The sequence below is a fragment of the Lates calcarifer genome, linkage group LG5, assembly GCF_001640805.2.
Source record: "Lates calcarifer isolate ASB-BC8 linkage group LG5, TLL_Latcal_v3, whole genome shotgun sequence".
NCBI classification, from domain to species: domain Eukaryota; kingdom Metazoa; phylum Chordata; class Actinopteri; family Centropomidae; genus Lates; species Lates calcarifer.
Genome location: NC_066837.1, coordinates 15076531 through 15092584, shown reverse-complemented (window position 1 = coordinate 15092584; position 16054 = coordinate 15076531). Strand labels below are relative to the sequence as shown.

General features: G+C 40.5%; 1 protein-coding gene across 1 annotated transcript in view; it reads left to right on the top strand.

Moving 5' to 3' along the window:
• The window catches only part of tbc1d1 (TBC1 (tre-2/USP6, BUB2, cdc16) domain family, member 1), a 46473-nt gene extending 39234 nt beyond the window's left edge, over positions 1–7239 (top strand). Inside the window, 5 exon segments of the mRNA XM_018695720.2 lie at positions 994–1153; positions 2230–2399; positions 5311–5487; positions 5570–5662; positions 5664–7239. Of these exon segments, the coding sequence (XP_018551236.2) occupies positions 994–1153; positions 2230–2399; positions 5311–5487; positions 5570–5662; positions 5664–5852 (789 nt within the window). The 3' untranslated portion in view covers positions 5853–7239.
• The last annotated feature ends 8815 nt before the right edge of the window (positions 7240–16054 follow it).

Here is a 16054-nt window from a genome sequence, read left to right as displayed (position 1 = left end):
ACACACACACACACACACACACACACACACACACACATAGTCTCTGTGTGCCACATATATAAGCACAAAATTATTAAATCTGTCATGTCCCTTGTCATACTTAAGTTACATCAGAGAGAGGCGTGCAGGTCACCATCTTTTTATACGTCCATTCATCAATCAGTGTATTCATCTCACATTATCTGTGTGAAATGTGATGCATCTGAGTCCCTCCTTTCTGTTTTCAGAATCACAGTGATCAGCTTACAGCTTCATAAACAATATGGCAAATGCTGGGTGTTGTGTCGTTGGTGGGGCTGACACGTGGTTACTGATGCCTCGTTTATATGAGAACCTTCATACCAGATGTGAGGGGTTATACCTAAGGCATAGGTTTCACCCTCTAGTAGAACCACTGCAACTCTAGGATCGGATGCACTGTACACGATCAAGCTGTATCATGCTTAAATTCTATACTCCAAACTTATTGTGTTTACATTCCTTCACTTATCACTTTGCCATGGAGAGTGACGGGGGGAAGATTGTTGACTGAAAAGGACACTACGAACAATGCTGTGCAGTTGCTTTTTTATTCACTGTGATACAGTGCACGTCCAACACAGGAACCTTTTGAGGAGCTCGACAGAAGCTTTGCAGTGGAAACGGCTTCACTAGATGTGTGTTACTGAAAAGAGCAGATATCTGAGCTTTTCTTAAACATTCTTGATGTTGGCTGTAATCTCCACCAGCATCAGAAACATGAAGAGGAAAACAAAAGCAGTCCATTCATGGTTCCCTCAATCTCCATGTGGTATCCTGGTAGCCACCATAGTGCTGACATATAGTTACATTTTTTAGCATAGATTCTGTAGATATGCCATGACCCCTTAACAAATCCAGCTTTGAAACCCGTATGCAAAACAATAAAAACACAAGCTGCACATATGTACACTCAAACAAATGCTCCCAGTCATATCAGTAATAAAATATCTGTCTGTGGTATGTTTATGTCAGATTCAGATGTACCAGTTGTCGCGGCTGCTCCATGACTACCACAGGGATCTTTATAGCCACCTGGAGCAACAAGAGATCGGACCCAGCTTATACGCCACCCCCTGGTTCCTCACCGCCTTCGCCTCACACTTCCCCCTCGGCTTCGTGGCCAGAGTCTTCGGTGAGCTACGATGACTGCACTCACAGAACTGTACTCCTGTTCTGCTTGGTCGCCACTCTGTTTCCTCTTCGTATGAAATGATCGTCAGTGTAGATTCAGGAAAGAAGCAGCTCTAATTAGATCTTGAACCCAGGGTGAAGGAAGGAGGGGAGGAAAGTGATGGAGCAGGATGAAAATTAGGAAACTATGATTCAACACTTAGCAAAACAGGACAACAGAGGATCTGTAAAGTAAATTATATACAAGGAATTTAATAAGTTTGGCAGTGAGGCGATGAAGATGGGAGTTGTATGAACAGTTTTATGATAATGATCAAAAGTGTTCAGTCTCTTTGAAATAAGGCCTATAAAAGTGAGACATATTTGCGATAAAGTCTTGTTAGTCAGTTACAGGCTGTTTTTTTCCTCTGAAGTGAGCTTTTATCATTTCTGTAACTTGTAACATGTAATGTCCTTGTTTTACGTCTTTGCTTTTCTCTCTCTCCTTACTGTTGTTTTCATGCCTAATTTGTAACGTGGTTCTCAGTCACTGAACCAGACTCACTGGCTCCTCGTGCTCATCTGAGCATAACGCTATGTGTTTGTGTGTTTGTGTATGTGTGTGTGTGTGTGTGTGTGTGTGTGTGTGTGTGTGTGTGTGTGTGTGTGTGTGTGTGTCTTAGCTACAGTTAGAGGGCATCATCATAGCTCCATGAAACGTTAGATATCATATGTGGGGCTCCACACCTCCACTCCCTGTTCCTTAATCTGTTGTATGATCTCATGCAACGCTGCCCCACCCTGATGCATTCAAAGCACACACAGAATACATACACGTACTCTGACTCTCCATGTTCACCTTGGCCTTTATTTATGTTTGCTTAAACTTTTTTATTGACGTCAAGGCATCTATCCTTTGAAAAACCCTTTAAGTCACCAATAAGCTGTGCTGACAACGCCTGTCATTAGTTAATTTTTGCTTTACGTCATTTCAAACAATGTCACGTTGGGATCTTTTCTAACCTGTCAATTTGTTGTATTTGTTTTTCCTTATCCTTGTTCATCCTTATCTTCAACTCCTCTTTGTCTGTGTGTCAGATATGTTGTTCCTGCAGGGGTCAGAGGTCATCTTCAAGGTGGCCTTGAGCCTGCTGGGAAGTCACAAGCCTCTGATCTTGCAGCATGACAGCCTGGAGTCCATTGTTGACTTCATCAAGACCACCCTTCCCAACCTGGGCCTGGTGCAGATGGAGAAAACCATCAATCAGGTTAGAAAAGGGGACTTCGAGATTTAGTCAGAGACCTTAACTAAATCTTGAACCAGACGATCTGACTGGAATGCAAAACAAAACAACCTGACATGATTATAGTAGAATGTTTGAGTTGTATTTCATTATATCATTGGTAATCTTCTGGGAAAGCCAAACAAAACAAAAACCAGATTCTCGCTAAAGTATTAAACCTGGTATCACTCATGTGTTTTTTAGTTTCCAGAAATCACATGAAAATCAAAACAATCTATTAGCCCGTTGCTCAGTACTTTCCAGCTTCCTCTGCCTTCCTGTGGTACTCAGGACCAAACCCATTTGTTTCTCCTAACAACATAAATCCTTAAAGATGGATAACAAGTTTATATGTGAGTATATGTGTGTCACCATTCTACTTTTTAAATAGCACGGCACTCTAGTTTTAAGCAAATGCTGATCAAACTAATGAGTCGAAATAGTGATTTTGTGTTTTGAGACAAAGATTAAAGGAGTTTTCCATGATTTTAACATAAAGTTATGGGTTCCAGTTCCAAACTGCTGGATTCAAAATCTTCATAATACGACCACCATTAGACCATTTTACTTTTTTCGAACCCCTCATTTTGACTTGGTAATGCAGGTTTTCCGTAAAAAAGGCAGAAGCCAAGTCTACCCTGATGACATCATCAGGGTAATTTCGTCAAACTTTGGAAAGCTGTCAGAGTAGAGCTCATTGTGACGACTAAACTGAACTTCACAGTCAATTCTTTCATTTACGCCGAATTACCTGTTAGCAGCTGCTGTTTGCGATACGGCCCTGGATGTACAGACAACTATCATCGGATTAGTGTGATTCTCGGGCAAGTTCTGCCGTCATAAAGAGCATCTGATGATTGTGATTTTGAAGCTGATTTCTGCTGATTCTACGTTTATTCGCTCTGGACGTTGGAGATAATGAGATCGTCGGGAAGTGTAAGTCACTCTGGATGTAAAAATATGTGCATCATGCCTGTGTTTTCATATTTGAGAGATCTATAACTTTGATAAGGAGTATGATCAAACGAAAACCTCTGATGTAGAGGAATGAGATAAATCAGGCTTTGACTACACAGACAACACTAGGATTAATTGATTGTTAGTTTTATTCTTTTCATGGGAATTTTTCAACAGCAAAACAAATAAAGAATATCCACCAAAATTATCATTTAACCCAGCATCACAGGTAACCAGCACGTCAGCAGGTGAACAACCTTCTGTAACTTGTCTGATGTTGTGTATCTGTTTGTGTGAATACGTCTGGTGGTGTTTTTGTGCCACCAAATGTGCTCAAGAAACTATTTCACGCCCCTCAGTTCAGAGATAAAGAGAGAATCTAATTGCTTTACAAGTAAACAAGAAAATGGAGAATGATATTCTGCTTGAGTGACAGAGGCTAACAGTGTGAGCCACACCCTCTCTTTATAACAGAGCTGAGGGCAGCTGATGGGTGGAGTGTCAGTGAAGTCATTTAACCTTTACCTCATGCGTCAGTATGTGTGGTGAAAAAAGAAAACAGGAACACTACTGTATGTCAATAACACCAGGGTCAGGAGTCATGATCACACTGCCTTGTGTCATATTGTTTTTATGAGTCAGTCTAATGTACACTGTCGTGTTAACAGCTTTTATCATTAACATGTAGTAATCTGGGATTCAGTTTTCTTGAGTTGCAGGGAGCAGACATGAGCTTGTGATGAGTCAGACATATATACAGGGATGTTATCAAGGTACACTATAGTTTAGAAAGGTATGCATTTACCTTATAATTTGCATTAGATAGGAATAGGGGTGTTGAGTCATGCTCCAGCTTGTTGGTACTTTCCCTCCAGTGTCACTTTTCTTCCTCAGGTTGCCTATATGTTAACTGTGATGTGACTCACCGTTTCGCCACAAAGAAAACAGGGAGTGTACAGGATGTGCGGAGACTTGTGTATAAAACATCTCTCCATTGTTTGACCTCTATTCTGTAGAAAGATGGAACATATGGGTACAGGATTACAGTTGGTTAATTTGTGACCTGAAGAGAGAACGTTTAGAGGGAATTAGAGGGACTTGCCAGTTGCATTTGACTTTTTGTTCATCAGTTTTGGCCATTGTTTCTATCAGTGATGATAACACTGTATTCTGGATGATAACACTGCTGGTATTTGAGAACACGGCAATAGCACTGCAAAGAAGTCGGTCAAGGGAAATAATACAAACTGTCACATGATCTTAAAAGTTTTTAACAAATCTACAGGTCAGCCAAACTTATTTCAAAGAGAAAATGATTACCTGTCCATTAAAACACCTCCTGTACTAGCTGTAGTTGTGCAATGGGGAATTTTTGCTCAGTACATTCGCTTTCAGTTGTAATTCCAAATGAAGTGGTTCAGGTAATCTTGCTAAATGGGAAGTAAGGGACAAACTTTTACCTCAGTGTGTCTTTGCAACACAAGGTAAAAAAGTGGGGTGACCTGATAAAATAAAGGCAAAAAATAATAAAGGCAAAAAAAAAAAAACAAGCCACAATATTAAAGGCTTGTTTTTCATTTGTTTATTTCTCTTTTTAAGCTTGTTTGAATCTGGATAAGCTCTTGGCTTGTTGACAACCTGTTTGATCATTTCTTGACCAGTCAAATTTGGTTGTAGCAATGCTGCCATGTTCCCAGATGTCTTAGCAGTTCCTGTTGCAAGTACAATGTTATCATAATAGATAGATGCGATGGTCAAAACTACAGTTGTAATAAACTGAAATATTTGATGTAACACACAAGCAAAATATTTTGCTTGTGTACCTGTGAATGTAAATATTGACTATTTAGATTCTGTCATCCAAAAAGTTTTGCTTTAGTAAACTTGATAAGCAATAAATATGTTGACACACATTCTGTACACTTTCTGTGTCTGTTAGGTTTGTGAGATGGATGTGTCCAAGCAGCTCCAGGCTTACGAGGTAGAGTATCACGTCCTGCAGGATGAGCTGCTGGACACGCCCCCGACCCTCAACCAACAGCAGCGAGCTGCACAGCTGGAGAGGACCAATCAGAGCCTCCGACAGCAGAACCTTGACCTGCTTGAGGAGCTGCAGGTAGACACGTGCATCACAGGTAAACACTAGTTATAGTCTCTGTTGCCTTGTCCATTTTAACCTTCATTCGGCCCTCTCCCAGGTGTCCCATGCTCGTGTGTGCAGCCTGGAGAGTCGGGTGGAGTCTTTGGTCCAGTCGGAGGGCCGACTGAAGGAACAGGTTTCTGCTCTGGAAAGAGGAGAAGAAGCAGCTGCTGAGCACCGTCACGCGTCTCCAGGACCTTCTCACCAGCCTCGACATACACAGCTCCCCTGATGGATTCACAATCCCATCAGCAGCAGCAAACACAGAGGACAGTAAGGGGGTAGCAAACAGGACCGTTGATTCCCTTCTCCACTCCTTAGCTCTTCCAGAGGGTGTGTAAATACAAATAATACATTTCCAAATAGAAAGGTCGACCAGAGGAGGAGCCGGCTGTGGGAGACCCAGGAAGAGAGGGTCGAGGGAGACATTAACGATGACTCCCTACCTTGACCTTTATCCTCTTCCCAGCTCCAGAATGTTTTAATAAAAAGAGAAACAGAGGAAGTTGGATGTAAAACACAGAGGAGAAGAATGGAAATATAAAAAAAATGGGGATGAGGTTAAGAGAGAAATAAAGGATGGCACCCTCGAGTATTATCCTAAAACGCCACAAAGGCCCTCTTCCAGCTCTCTAACAAATGACCAACAGTCCCCAAAGATAGCACTGTCTCCTGTGCTGTAAAAACAAAACAGTTACACTTGCACCTGTACTTGTATGTTTGTGTCTTTGAATGTCTGTGAGTGCTGTCACTCATGTATTTTATTCTCCTATGAGAGGGTTTAACTGTCGAATGCAACAAGGCAAAAAGAGCCTTGACTGTCCTTATCAGTGTAAAACAAGCTCAGACAAAGACTCAGATACTCCGACTGTATCCTGAAACAAGATGTTACTGATCACCCTCACACTCGACAAGTCAGAAATACGAAGTTGAAACATTGAAAGAAGTGAGACAAAAAAGTGAAGCTGAAGGGACGGGTGAAGAAATAAACTTCACGACAAGGTGTTTTTTCTGTTAAAATGGTTGAATATGACTTAAATGATGTAAGATTTGTGGATGGCGGTGCTCATATGAGGAGGTCAGAGTTCAACGATTTTTTTCAAAATATTTCTTTCCTCCTTTGCTTTTCTAGTCTTCCACGGTTTTGTTTCTTGATCCAGTAGGTTTTTCAAACTCCATTTAGTTAAAGTAGCTCACAGGAAGAGTAACACAATAAATCCACTCCATTTCACATCCTGTTTATTCACCTCTGAATACACGTCCATCTGTCTGTGTAGGAAGGAAAGTAGACGGAGTTTCAGCAGAAAAACTTTAAAACAGTAGCTTTTCTAGTAAAGGGGGTGGGGGTGGGGGGGTTTGTGACTGTTATTTTGAGAGCCTGATCAATTACTTTGAATTGTCACAAAACAAACGTAATGTCTGAAACGTCAAACAGGAGACCTCTGCTGTTGAGACAATCTGTCAGCTACAAATCATTTACTGTACTCAACACACTGAACTCTTTCAACCCCAGAGCTGCAGCTTGGTGTGTTTCTGTGTGAATGTCTAAATGTGTCACTGTGTGTGTCTGTGTGCTTGTGCACTTCACTGATCAACAAATGTGTTGATTTACACTGTAAAGATATTTCTGCTTTTACTCCTGACTCTCCTTGCACATGTTTTTGTTTTATTGATTATTACCATTGTTGTTGTTATGTACCTCAAAATACATTTCATATCCTTTCAGCACATGTGAAGCCAGTTTTCTCTCTGTGCATTCAGGAATGAACTCGCACCTCAGGCTGTCAGACTGTTAGAGATGGTGTAGACCATATGACCTCCTGTCTAAACATGCCACTCAATTTGAATGCCACAGGGTTGATATAAGGTTTCAAGCATATAGAAATGTACTGTACACAGTATTTAAAACGCAGACATGTATTTGTTTCCAGGAACTCCTCCTGAGGTTGAAGGAAAGGCATGTCGGGGCAAATCGTGGCTCTGTTAGTATGCGTGTATGTGTGTACACAACAGAAAAAGCACCAACAGCAGAACCTCAACCAAAAACATCACAAATGTACATTTAAAGCACAAAGAATTTCTTATCTTATATCGTGTGCATGTACGCTCCACCTTCTTTTGAAGAAAGCTTTTCCTCGAAGACCAGCTCAGAGTGAAACAAGGATACAATGTAAAAAAAAAAAAAAAAATACTTCCTCAAATTTTGTAATCAGTTTGTACAGTTTGCCATGTAGTTAGTGGTTAAAACAATGAGGTGATAAAAGTCATAACTTTTTTATGAGTGTCATAGTTGCAGCAAGAGGTTATCTCTTAACAAGAGCAGTTGGGTTGCAGCCTCTGTTTCCATCCCGCTGAAGTGCCCTTGAGCAAGAGCCTTGCTGTCTCATGTCTCATGTTTCATACTGACCTTTAAAGTATAGTGCCTTTGCATGTCTTTGCTATTCTTATAGTGACAATGGATGAAATGACTACATGTAATATGAAAGGAGTTGCTCATGGAGAGAATCCAACTGAAGATTGTCAGCTTCTTTTAGCCCATTGATTTGATTTTACAACCTGCAACTTTTGGCTCACTCTCGCTGCTCTTATCAGCATTGTTTCCACATTCAGCAGTTGTACAAAACCTGAGCAGCACCAAATGGCAGACAGACAAAGTTGGCAATTAGCTGGTGAATATAGTGGAGCATTTAGCAGCTTAATAGTAAGATATTTTTTATTTGTTTGTTTTTCTCATTTTCCCAGTGGAAACACAATACAGAGGCAAAATAATGTCACTGGTTAAATTCTGGTTAGGGGTGTTTATTAAATGTCACACACTAGTCTTTATTTCTAATTTCACTATATAAAATGAAGGTAAAAATGCTAAAACAAAAAAACAAAACAAAAAAAAAGACTCCCTGCCAGCTCCAGCTATGCTGCTCTTTAAATGACCTTTGACCTCTTTGTGAAGCAGGGCAGCACAAAAGACTTTCCCCTATAGGGATCAACAAGAGAATCACGTTGATAATAACATTAAGACCATAATTAATAATGTCAGCAGGCTCTTATGTCTTAATCCAACCCAAACACTCTGCTGAATAGAGATTTCCATGAGGCAGCAACAAAGAGAGTCAAGTTTTTTACATAACATCCAGTAGCTGGATGCGCCCTCCTGTGCTAATGAGGCTGATCAACTGGTAAACTGCATGACTGCTCGATATGTGGCCACACCCTACAGACCACCATAGCCACCGTCACAGAGGCTTGATGCAGCTAATCTGTGATGAGAGCTTAGATTTTCTTTAAGCTACATAACTCCTGACCAAACAGCCCTGCCCGTCCCATGCGTGTGTCTGTGTTAAAGGCCTCGGTAATTGTGCAGTGTTGTAACAGCTAAGATTTTGTGTAGTGTGTGTGTGTGTGTGTGCATGCGTGCGCACCTGCTGTGTCAGAGCTTCTAGTGTTACAGGTTGAAAAGGGCACAAACATCTTGTCTATTCAGGAGCTTTTAGCGTGACTGTGGATGAAACTCTGCATCTGTGGGCATATTTCTTTTTAATTCTCTGCTTGAGTGAACCGAGAGGGGAGCAGGATCACCCGCCGTCTAGAGTGCTGCCTACGCTGTGTGTAAACAGAGCGTATGTGTACAGTGTGTGTCTACAGTGTGCGTGTGTTTCTGTTTTTCTCTGCCAGGCAGAGCAGGCTGCCAGGGGCTGTGCCATTGCCCAGTTTTGTTTTATTTGACTTGGCATCTGCTTACTCTTCCTCACTCCACCTCAGCCCTGCCCTGCCCTGCCCTCAGCTCCATCACATGCCTGTGCCCTCCTACACGACTTGAGCACACTCTGAGAGGAGAGGGATCTTCAAGCTGACGGTGTGATAACCATGTGTGGGTTATAAATAAGTAGTTTGAGGGCAGTATACTGTGTGTGTGTGGTGTGTGTGTGTGAGAGAGAGATATCAGAGGTTATCAAGCTCTGATTCCCCTCCATCCATCTGGTGGAGCAATGTAAGTGAGCACAGATAATGATGGCATTACACTTCTGCAAGATAACTTTCTGTTCAGTAATATGTGTGTATGCATGGACTGATGGTAGATATTATGTCCCTAAAGCACTGGATTCATTTGCTTAGCTCTCCCGTGATGAGAAATAAAAACCTGATCCTCAGACTGTATATGTATCTGATCACAGGAAAACAATTAGCAGTCAAATTTAGAGAGAGGGAAGCAATTACCTTTTTATGGCAATAACAATTTAAAAGAATCAGAAAAGTTGGAAAATGTTTAAATGTCTCTTGGTGTGCAATTTTTGTAGATGGATTATGACAAGACTCAGAGTTTACAGCCATGTGAGCAGCTCTCTGTCTCACAGTAGTATGATTTTTATTGTTTTGTGTGCATACCAGAGCATCTACAAGCATACACAAATGCAGATGTTATTTTACGGTAGTATCATAAACCATTTAGGTATTGTATAATCCCATCCCACCACTTGGCTGATCAGCTCTCCCTGAAGAGTCTATTCATGTTCTATACAAAAACAAAATCCTCAAATTGCATTTCCATAAAGTAGTAGTAGAACATATATTACACAAAAACAATGTAATCCTGTTAGAAGAAAATTCCCAAACCCATCATTCGCCAAACCGCAAGTCTTGGCACAACAATACTTTGATGATGGAAGGTGCTATTAGCTTTGCAGGTATGTGATCACAGGGCCAAATTGGTAAAATAAAAAAACGAGCCAATAATGGTGCTACATGAAAAATCAAAAGGATCTCCGCAGTTATTACAGTTCATCCTCAGGGGCTCATGAATGTCAATACCAAACTCCGTGGTAGTACATCAAGTAACTAGTAAGGAATTAAACCACAGGCGTGAACCTCCTGGTGGTGCTAGAAGGAAAGTGAAACCATCACTTAAGTCATTAGGATTCATTCTCTGGGAACCATGAAAGTTTGCACCAAAATTTCATGGCAGTCTTTTGAGCACATCAGTCTGGACTAAAGCGTTGGAGTGACCGACACCGCCATCCACAGAGCCACACCGCGTGCAGGCTAAAACCGCACCTGTAGCTTTGACTTTATCGGCTCACCTTTACACACCAACGCATAGCAACTACACACTTTTATATGCTGTATAAAGTAATTCATAGATGTAATCATTAATGATCCTCTGTTTAAAGACAGGACATTAAGTGCTGAGGTGAGGAGTGCACTGGTCAGTACGAAAGGTCAAATGCTGTCAGTAACAGCTCATAAAACACTACCACTGCACTAAATCTTGATAAGCAGCTACTTTACCTGAAGCACCTGGATAATTCAGAGTGATAGAGGCTATAAAGTCAGCTCCTGATTATACTGGACCTGTTGACATTGTGCCTTTGATGGCACTACTAGGCTGCTAACCATGTCTGCCCATGTCTGACATCAGCTTTAACTGCTGAACCTTTCAGAGCCGTACCAACAGTACTGATTTGTCTTACAGCAAGCTCAGGAAAGCTTTTCTGTGTTGTACTAGAAAAGGCTTATCTAGCTCTGCTGCACAGGAAATGATGTATTTTATTATTGTATTGTATTAACAACAGGATTAGGAGAGGAAATGCAAGAAGCTGCAGTCTACATGTTTTCTCTGATTTAGTGTCCACAATGCACAGATTAACAAGAAATCCTGAGAACATGTTGATAATGTAAATTCAGTTATTACTCAACATTACTCCCCGTATTAAAGATCAGCAAATAGGTTTGAGTGCAGGTTCTAATTCAGTGTTTTCAGATTCAGTCCTGGGTCTATCTTTTTAAATATATCTTGCAAAATGTGACGTAAGCCAAAAGTTTACATTATCCCTATAATTTGTTCATTACAAACTTGTGCTCCATATTTTCAGTTCTTCACTGCAACTGTTCAGAGGCGCCTCTTCCCTCAGGCTGTCAGGATGTTGAACTCAGTCCTATGTTTATCCTCAGCCTTGTCTCGCCCTTAACATTTGCATATTTGCACTCGAGTGAGTTCAGATTCTTATAGAATAGTCCACTGTAGGACTCTGACACATTCCTATGCAGTGAAAAGTTGTACAGCCTGCCCACATGTGCACTTAATATACACTTTTTACCTCTATTTTTTACATTTATTAATAATTTTTTGGCTTTGTTTTTTTCCACTCAGCCACACTGCATTTCACTGTACATATTGCATAAGCATGTGTCATATAAAACCTTTGAAACTCCTTCTGTAACTCCCCAATCATCATATCCAGTAACTCAGAGTGGTTTGACACAATTCTGTACAAGGTTTCACTTTTTGACAGATAACTCAGGTGGATTTATTCTGCACTGTGGTCTGCCTGGGTGTGCTAGTCAGCCATAATTTATAGAGAAGCCCTGATTATAAAGGAAAACAACAAGCCTTTTTGAAGAAATGTCAAAGTCTTGGCAAGGAAATTGCACACATATCCTCCCTGTGCATTTCAACACCACTGTCTCTGTGCGTGCGTGTGTGTGTGTGTGTTTCATCATATCACCCAGACATTGCAGCTCCGCATGTCCAAACTGCTACTTAACATGTCACAGTTGCATAATGTTGCGTTCAATGAGTGAGGTACACTTTTCTCTGTGACCCAACCCAATTTAACTTCAGTTAAAATTGTGGTGTGTGTGTGTGTGTGTGTGTGTGTGTGCGCGCGCACACACGAGCCAGGGTTGTTTGATTGACACATCACAATTTATGGAAATCAATAACACTCCCTTCTGCTTCTTATTTTAGCTTCTGTTCTCTCTCCTCTTTGTTCCTCAGTGATCGGCAGAAGCAACACACCCAGATATTTGGCGTCTTGTCTTTATTTGTAGTTGTCATGACATGGCTTTTTGCCAGTGATGAACTGGTAAATGTACACACATGATCAAGCATTTTGTAAAAAAGGAGAAGGGTGACGTTTTTTTAAATTCCATCCTCATTTGTGATTCCTGTTTGTTGGCTTGTTTTTCAAAGATAAACCAATCACTTAGTGTTTGAGATTGTAATGTGTTATAGATTAAGAGGGTAGATGTCAGATAAGAGTTAGAGGTTACAGAGGCAGCCTGACATTTTAAATGAGCAATGATTTATAACTGATGATATCAGAGCTGAGTTACACCTATAAAATAAAAGGCCATAAACACATCTGAAATTATTCAACCGTACAAGTTAGTTATTATATGATAGGAAAGGAAATGCGCGTTATTTGATTAATCTCCTGTTTAACAGTTGTCAAGGTCAGAATGTGAATCGCCACTATTCATCTCTGTGCCTGGGCATGTGTGGGCAGCCATGTTAACACAGCCCCGATGACAAATCTGATCAGAAAGTTGAACTGAGTCTCGTGGGGATGCACATGGCGGGCTTGTTTCTTCTTGCTACAAGAGATTAAATATGGAGTTACATGAAACAGCTTTGAATGAGAGGCTGACTTATCACAGATATTTATATATCAGTATAGAAAAGAAATCACAGTACAGAAACCCAAAGATATTGTACAAGTATATACACATACATCCTGTATAGATTTTACTGTTGTCGAGATTAAGCTAATTTTAAAGTTTTACTATAATGTAACTGTAAATGTTTAGGGTGTAAAAACTTAATCTGCAGAATTAAAAATAATTGTAGTGGAGTCAAATGTACAATATTCCCCTATGAAATCTAGGAGGCGTTAACTATAAAGTGGTATAAAATGTATATACCCCAGGATTTATGGTGATTTACCAGTTATTAAAACATTGTAATACAACATAGAATTAAATTAAATACCTGTTTTGCTGTCATGCAAGTCAAAGTATGAAAGGTATCAATAAAAACCAGTTGATATAACCTATAAATAGCAGAAAATAGGTGGATGGATGGATTAACTGATAAAGGAAATAACTAATTAATTCAATAATACTATGGATTTTTCAGCCTGTTTTTGCTAAAATTACATACAAAACATGTAACGTGACATTACTGTGTAGGGCAAGTTAGAAAAAAGATTTAAGCCTTTTATGAATTAACATATGGAAGTATGGTAATTATTTACCTCTGTGTTAAACACATAGGTTTAACTAAGAAGCAAATGTAGCAAAGTGCATTTACTCAAATTTGTAACTTAAGTAAATGTAGTGTTATTTTCTAGCGCTGAGTATTTAAGAACCACAGTGTGCTGCTGCAGAGCCTCGACCACTGACCTCAGAGTGAGAGAGAGAGGCCCAGATTATGAAAGAGGCAGATTGTAGTCGTCCTGCTGAGTCACAAACTGCTAAGAGCAGGCTGAACAGAGAAAAGACATCCTCACTGGAAAACTGGGAAGGATGATGTTACACGGTGTGTGTGTCTGTGTCCATATGTGTGTGTGTACCAGTGTGTGCGTCAGTATGTGTGTGTAAGGGTGTTGCTGTTTGTTGTAGAAGGTCAGGCGCCACAGTTTGGGTGTGACCACCACTGTCCTGTCAGCACATCAAGTGTCCACAAAACCCCTCCCTTTACCCCCTGCTCGCTCTCTCTATCTCTCACTATCTCTCTCTCTCCCTCTCTCTCTCTCTCTCTCCCTCCCCCTCCCCTTTCTCATCATCTTTCTTCCTCCCTTCCTCAGAGCCAGGGTGTAACCAAGACTCTACTTGTCAGTTACTCAAATCTGTAAAAGGAGAGGGGGGTCTTTGTGTGTGTGTGTGTGTGAGAGAGAGAGAGAGAGAGAGAGAGAGAGCAAGCAACAGGCAGAGACAGCAGGCAGGTTTTCTTGAACAATAAAGCTGTCTGTTGGTTATTTCTGAACCCTGGAGAGGAAGCACTACTCCCTGCAGGGTGGGGAGACGATTCATAGAGCCCCCACCCAAAACACACACACACACACACACACACACACAAATGCGCACACATACATACATTCACACACCACTGTGTGTACAAATACACACACATTAATCCAGAGGCACACTGCTCACAAGCTGCATATACTGACTATTTGAACTTTCACTGTTGTGCTCCACCCTCCTGGTACAAATTATCTGATATAAAGTTGGGCATTATTCCAGGTCATATCTGAAAGACTGAGTAACTTACCTCAAGCCTGGTCTGTCTGCAGCATAGCTCTGAATCAAGGTGTGCTGTAGGTTGTCTATAAGCTGTTATGTACGGAGATTGAAGCAATCTTTAATTATAGTAGATTAGAAAAATGTTACCATGACTTGTTTGTCTGCAGGAAGAGGCAACAAATCTCTGGAGTAATGTACATGAGCCCAGGCTATAGTACTTTCTTTGTTTAAGAAAACTTTATGTGACCGATTAAAAGAAAACGTGTCGAAAAGATGATGCTGTTTTCAAAGCAGAAAAGTTTACAAGAGTGTTTTATGGGAAAAAGAAAAAAGAAAGAGATAGAGAAAATGTAAAATGAGGAGAAATAAGTGTACAAGTCACAATTATAAAGAAAAGCTAAAGATGCTTTTAAATGATGTGAACTGATTTGGCCACTATGAGACGTTTGACTATGACTGACCGTGTGTTTCATGACGTTGCAGCACTTGTAGCCTGCGGGAAAACATGTCACTTCTTATGCAAAACAGGGGTGTCAGTGAGATAATGGGGTGGAGCTGGTATTCAGGTTGAAACAGGTGTGTGTGTGTGAGTGAGTGACTGAGGGTGACAGTTTTGGAGCCTCATTAGCACAGAGGGCCAGACAATAAAAAAATGGAAGTGGAAAAACACGTTGATCGAACTGCATGGTAATCTCATGACTGTAGATGGTTTCAGGACACACGCCACCTGACTGGATTCCTGTAGAAACTGTAACTTCTGCTGCTGAATATCTGAGGCAGAGTAATGATAGATGTTTGTTGAAGGCTTTACACACTCTGCTTAAGTCTGTCTTGTGTCTGTGGGTGCTGTGTTGTGAATGGGTTACATTACTAAGGTTTTTATGATCAAAGTGCTTTTTTAGTTCTTAGTAGGCACAATATTAGCTACTTTTAAACTAATGATTAAGTTGTGACAATATAGTAAAATCTGTGGATGTCAATCCTTAATTCTGGAGAGACATATCCACATGACTAACTTGGACCTCTGGTGACAAATTTGCTACTAAATGCTAACCATTAGTTTTTAACTGCTATAAATAGCAGTTAAAACTAAACTGCCAGTCTGGTTTTAGTTTGCTCCATTAGCTACACAACACTTAGTTACACCTGGCAGTTTCTGAGGTGGAACATAATAACTAATCTGTGAATTATTTTATATAGCACACGCTGTTGTGCTTACCCTGACAAGTTCACAATGATGTTGCAACATTTCAGTGATGATTAATGTGCGCTGTCCTCTAAAAATGATCAAATAATCTATTAAACTAGGTAAAATTGTAACTTATGAGCAGCTGCGCAGCTACCTGTAGAAGACAAGTGTCTTAATCATAAATCAAAACCATCACAGCCCACAAGAAGTGTTGACCTGGTCCACTGCTAAACCACTTTTCACCATTTCACCAGTGAGTGTGAAACTCGGTAATAATAAATTAGTGCAGAACCTCCATTGTGGTTCTGTATTAAGCTGAATCATGCTGATCAT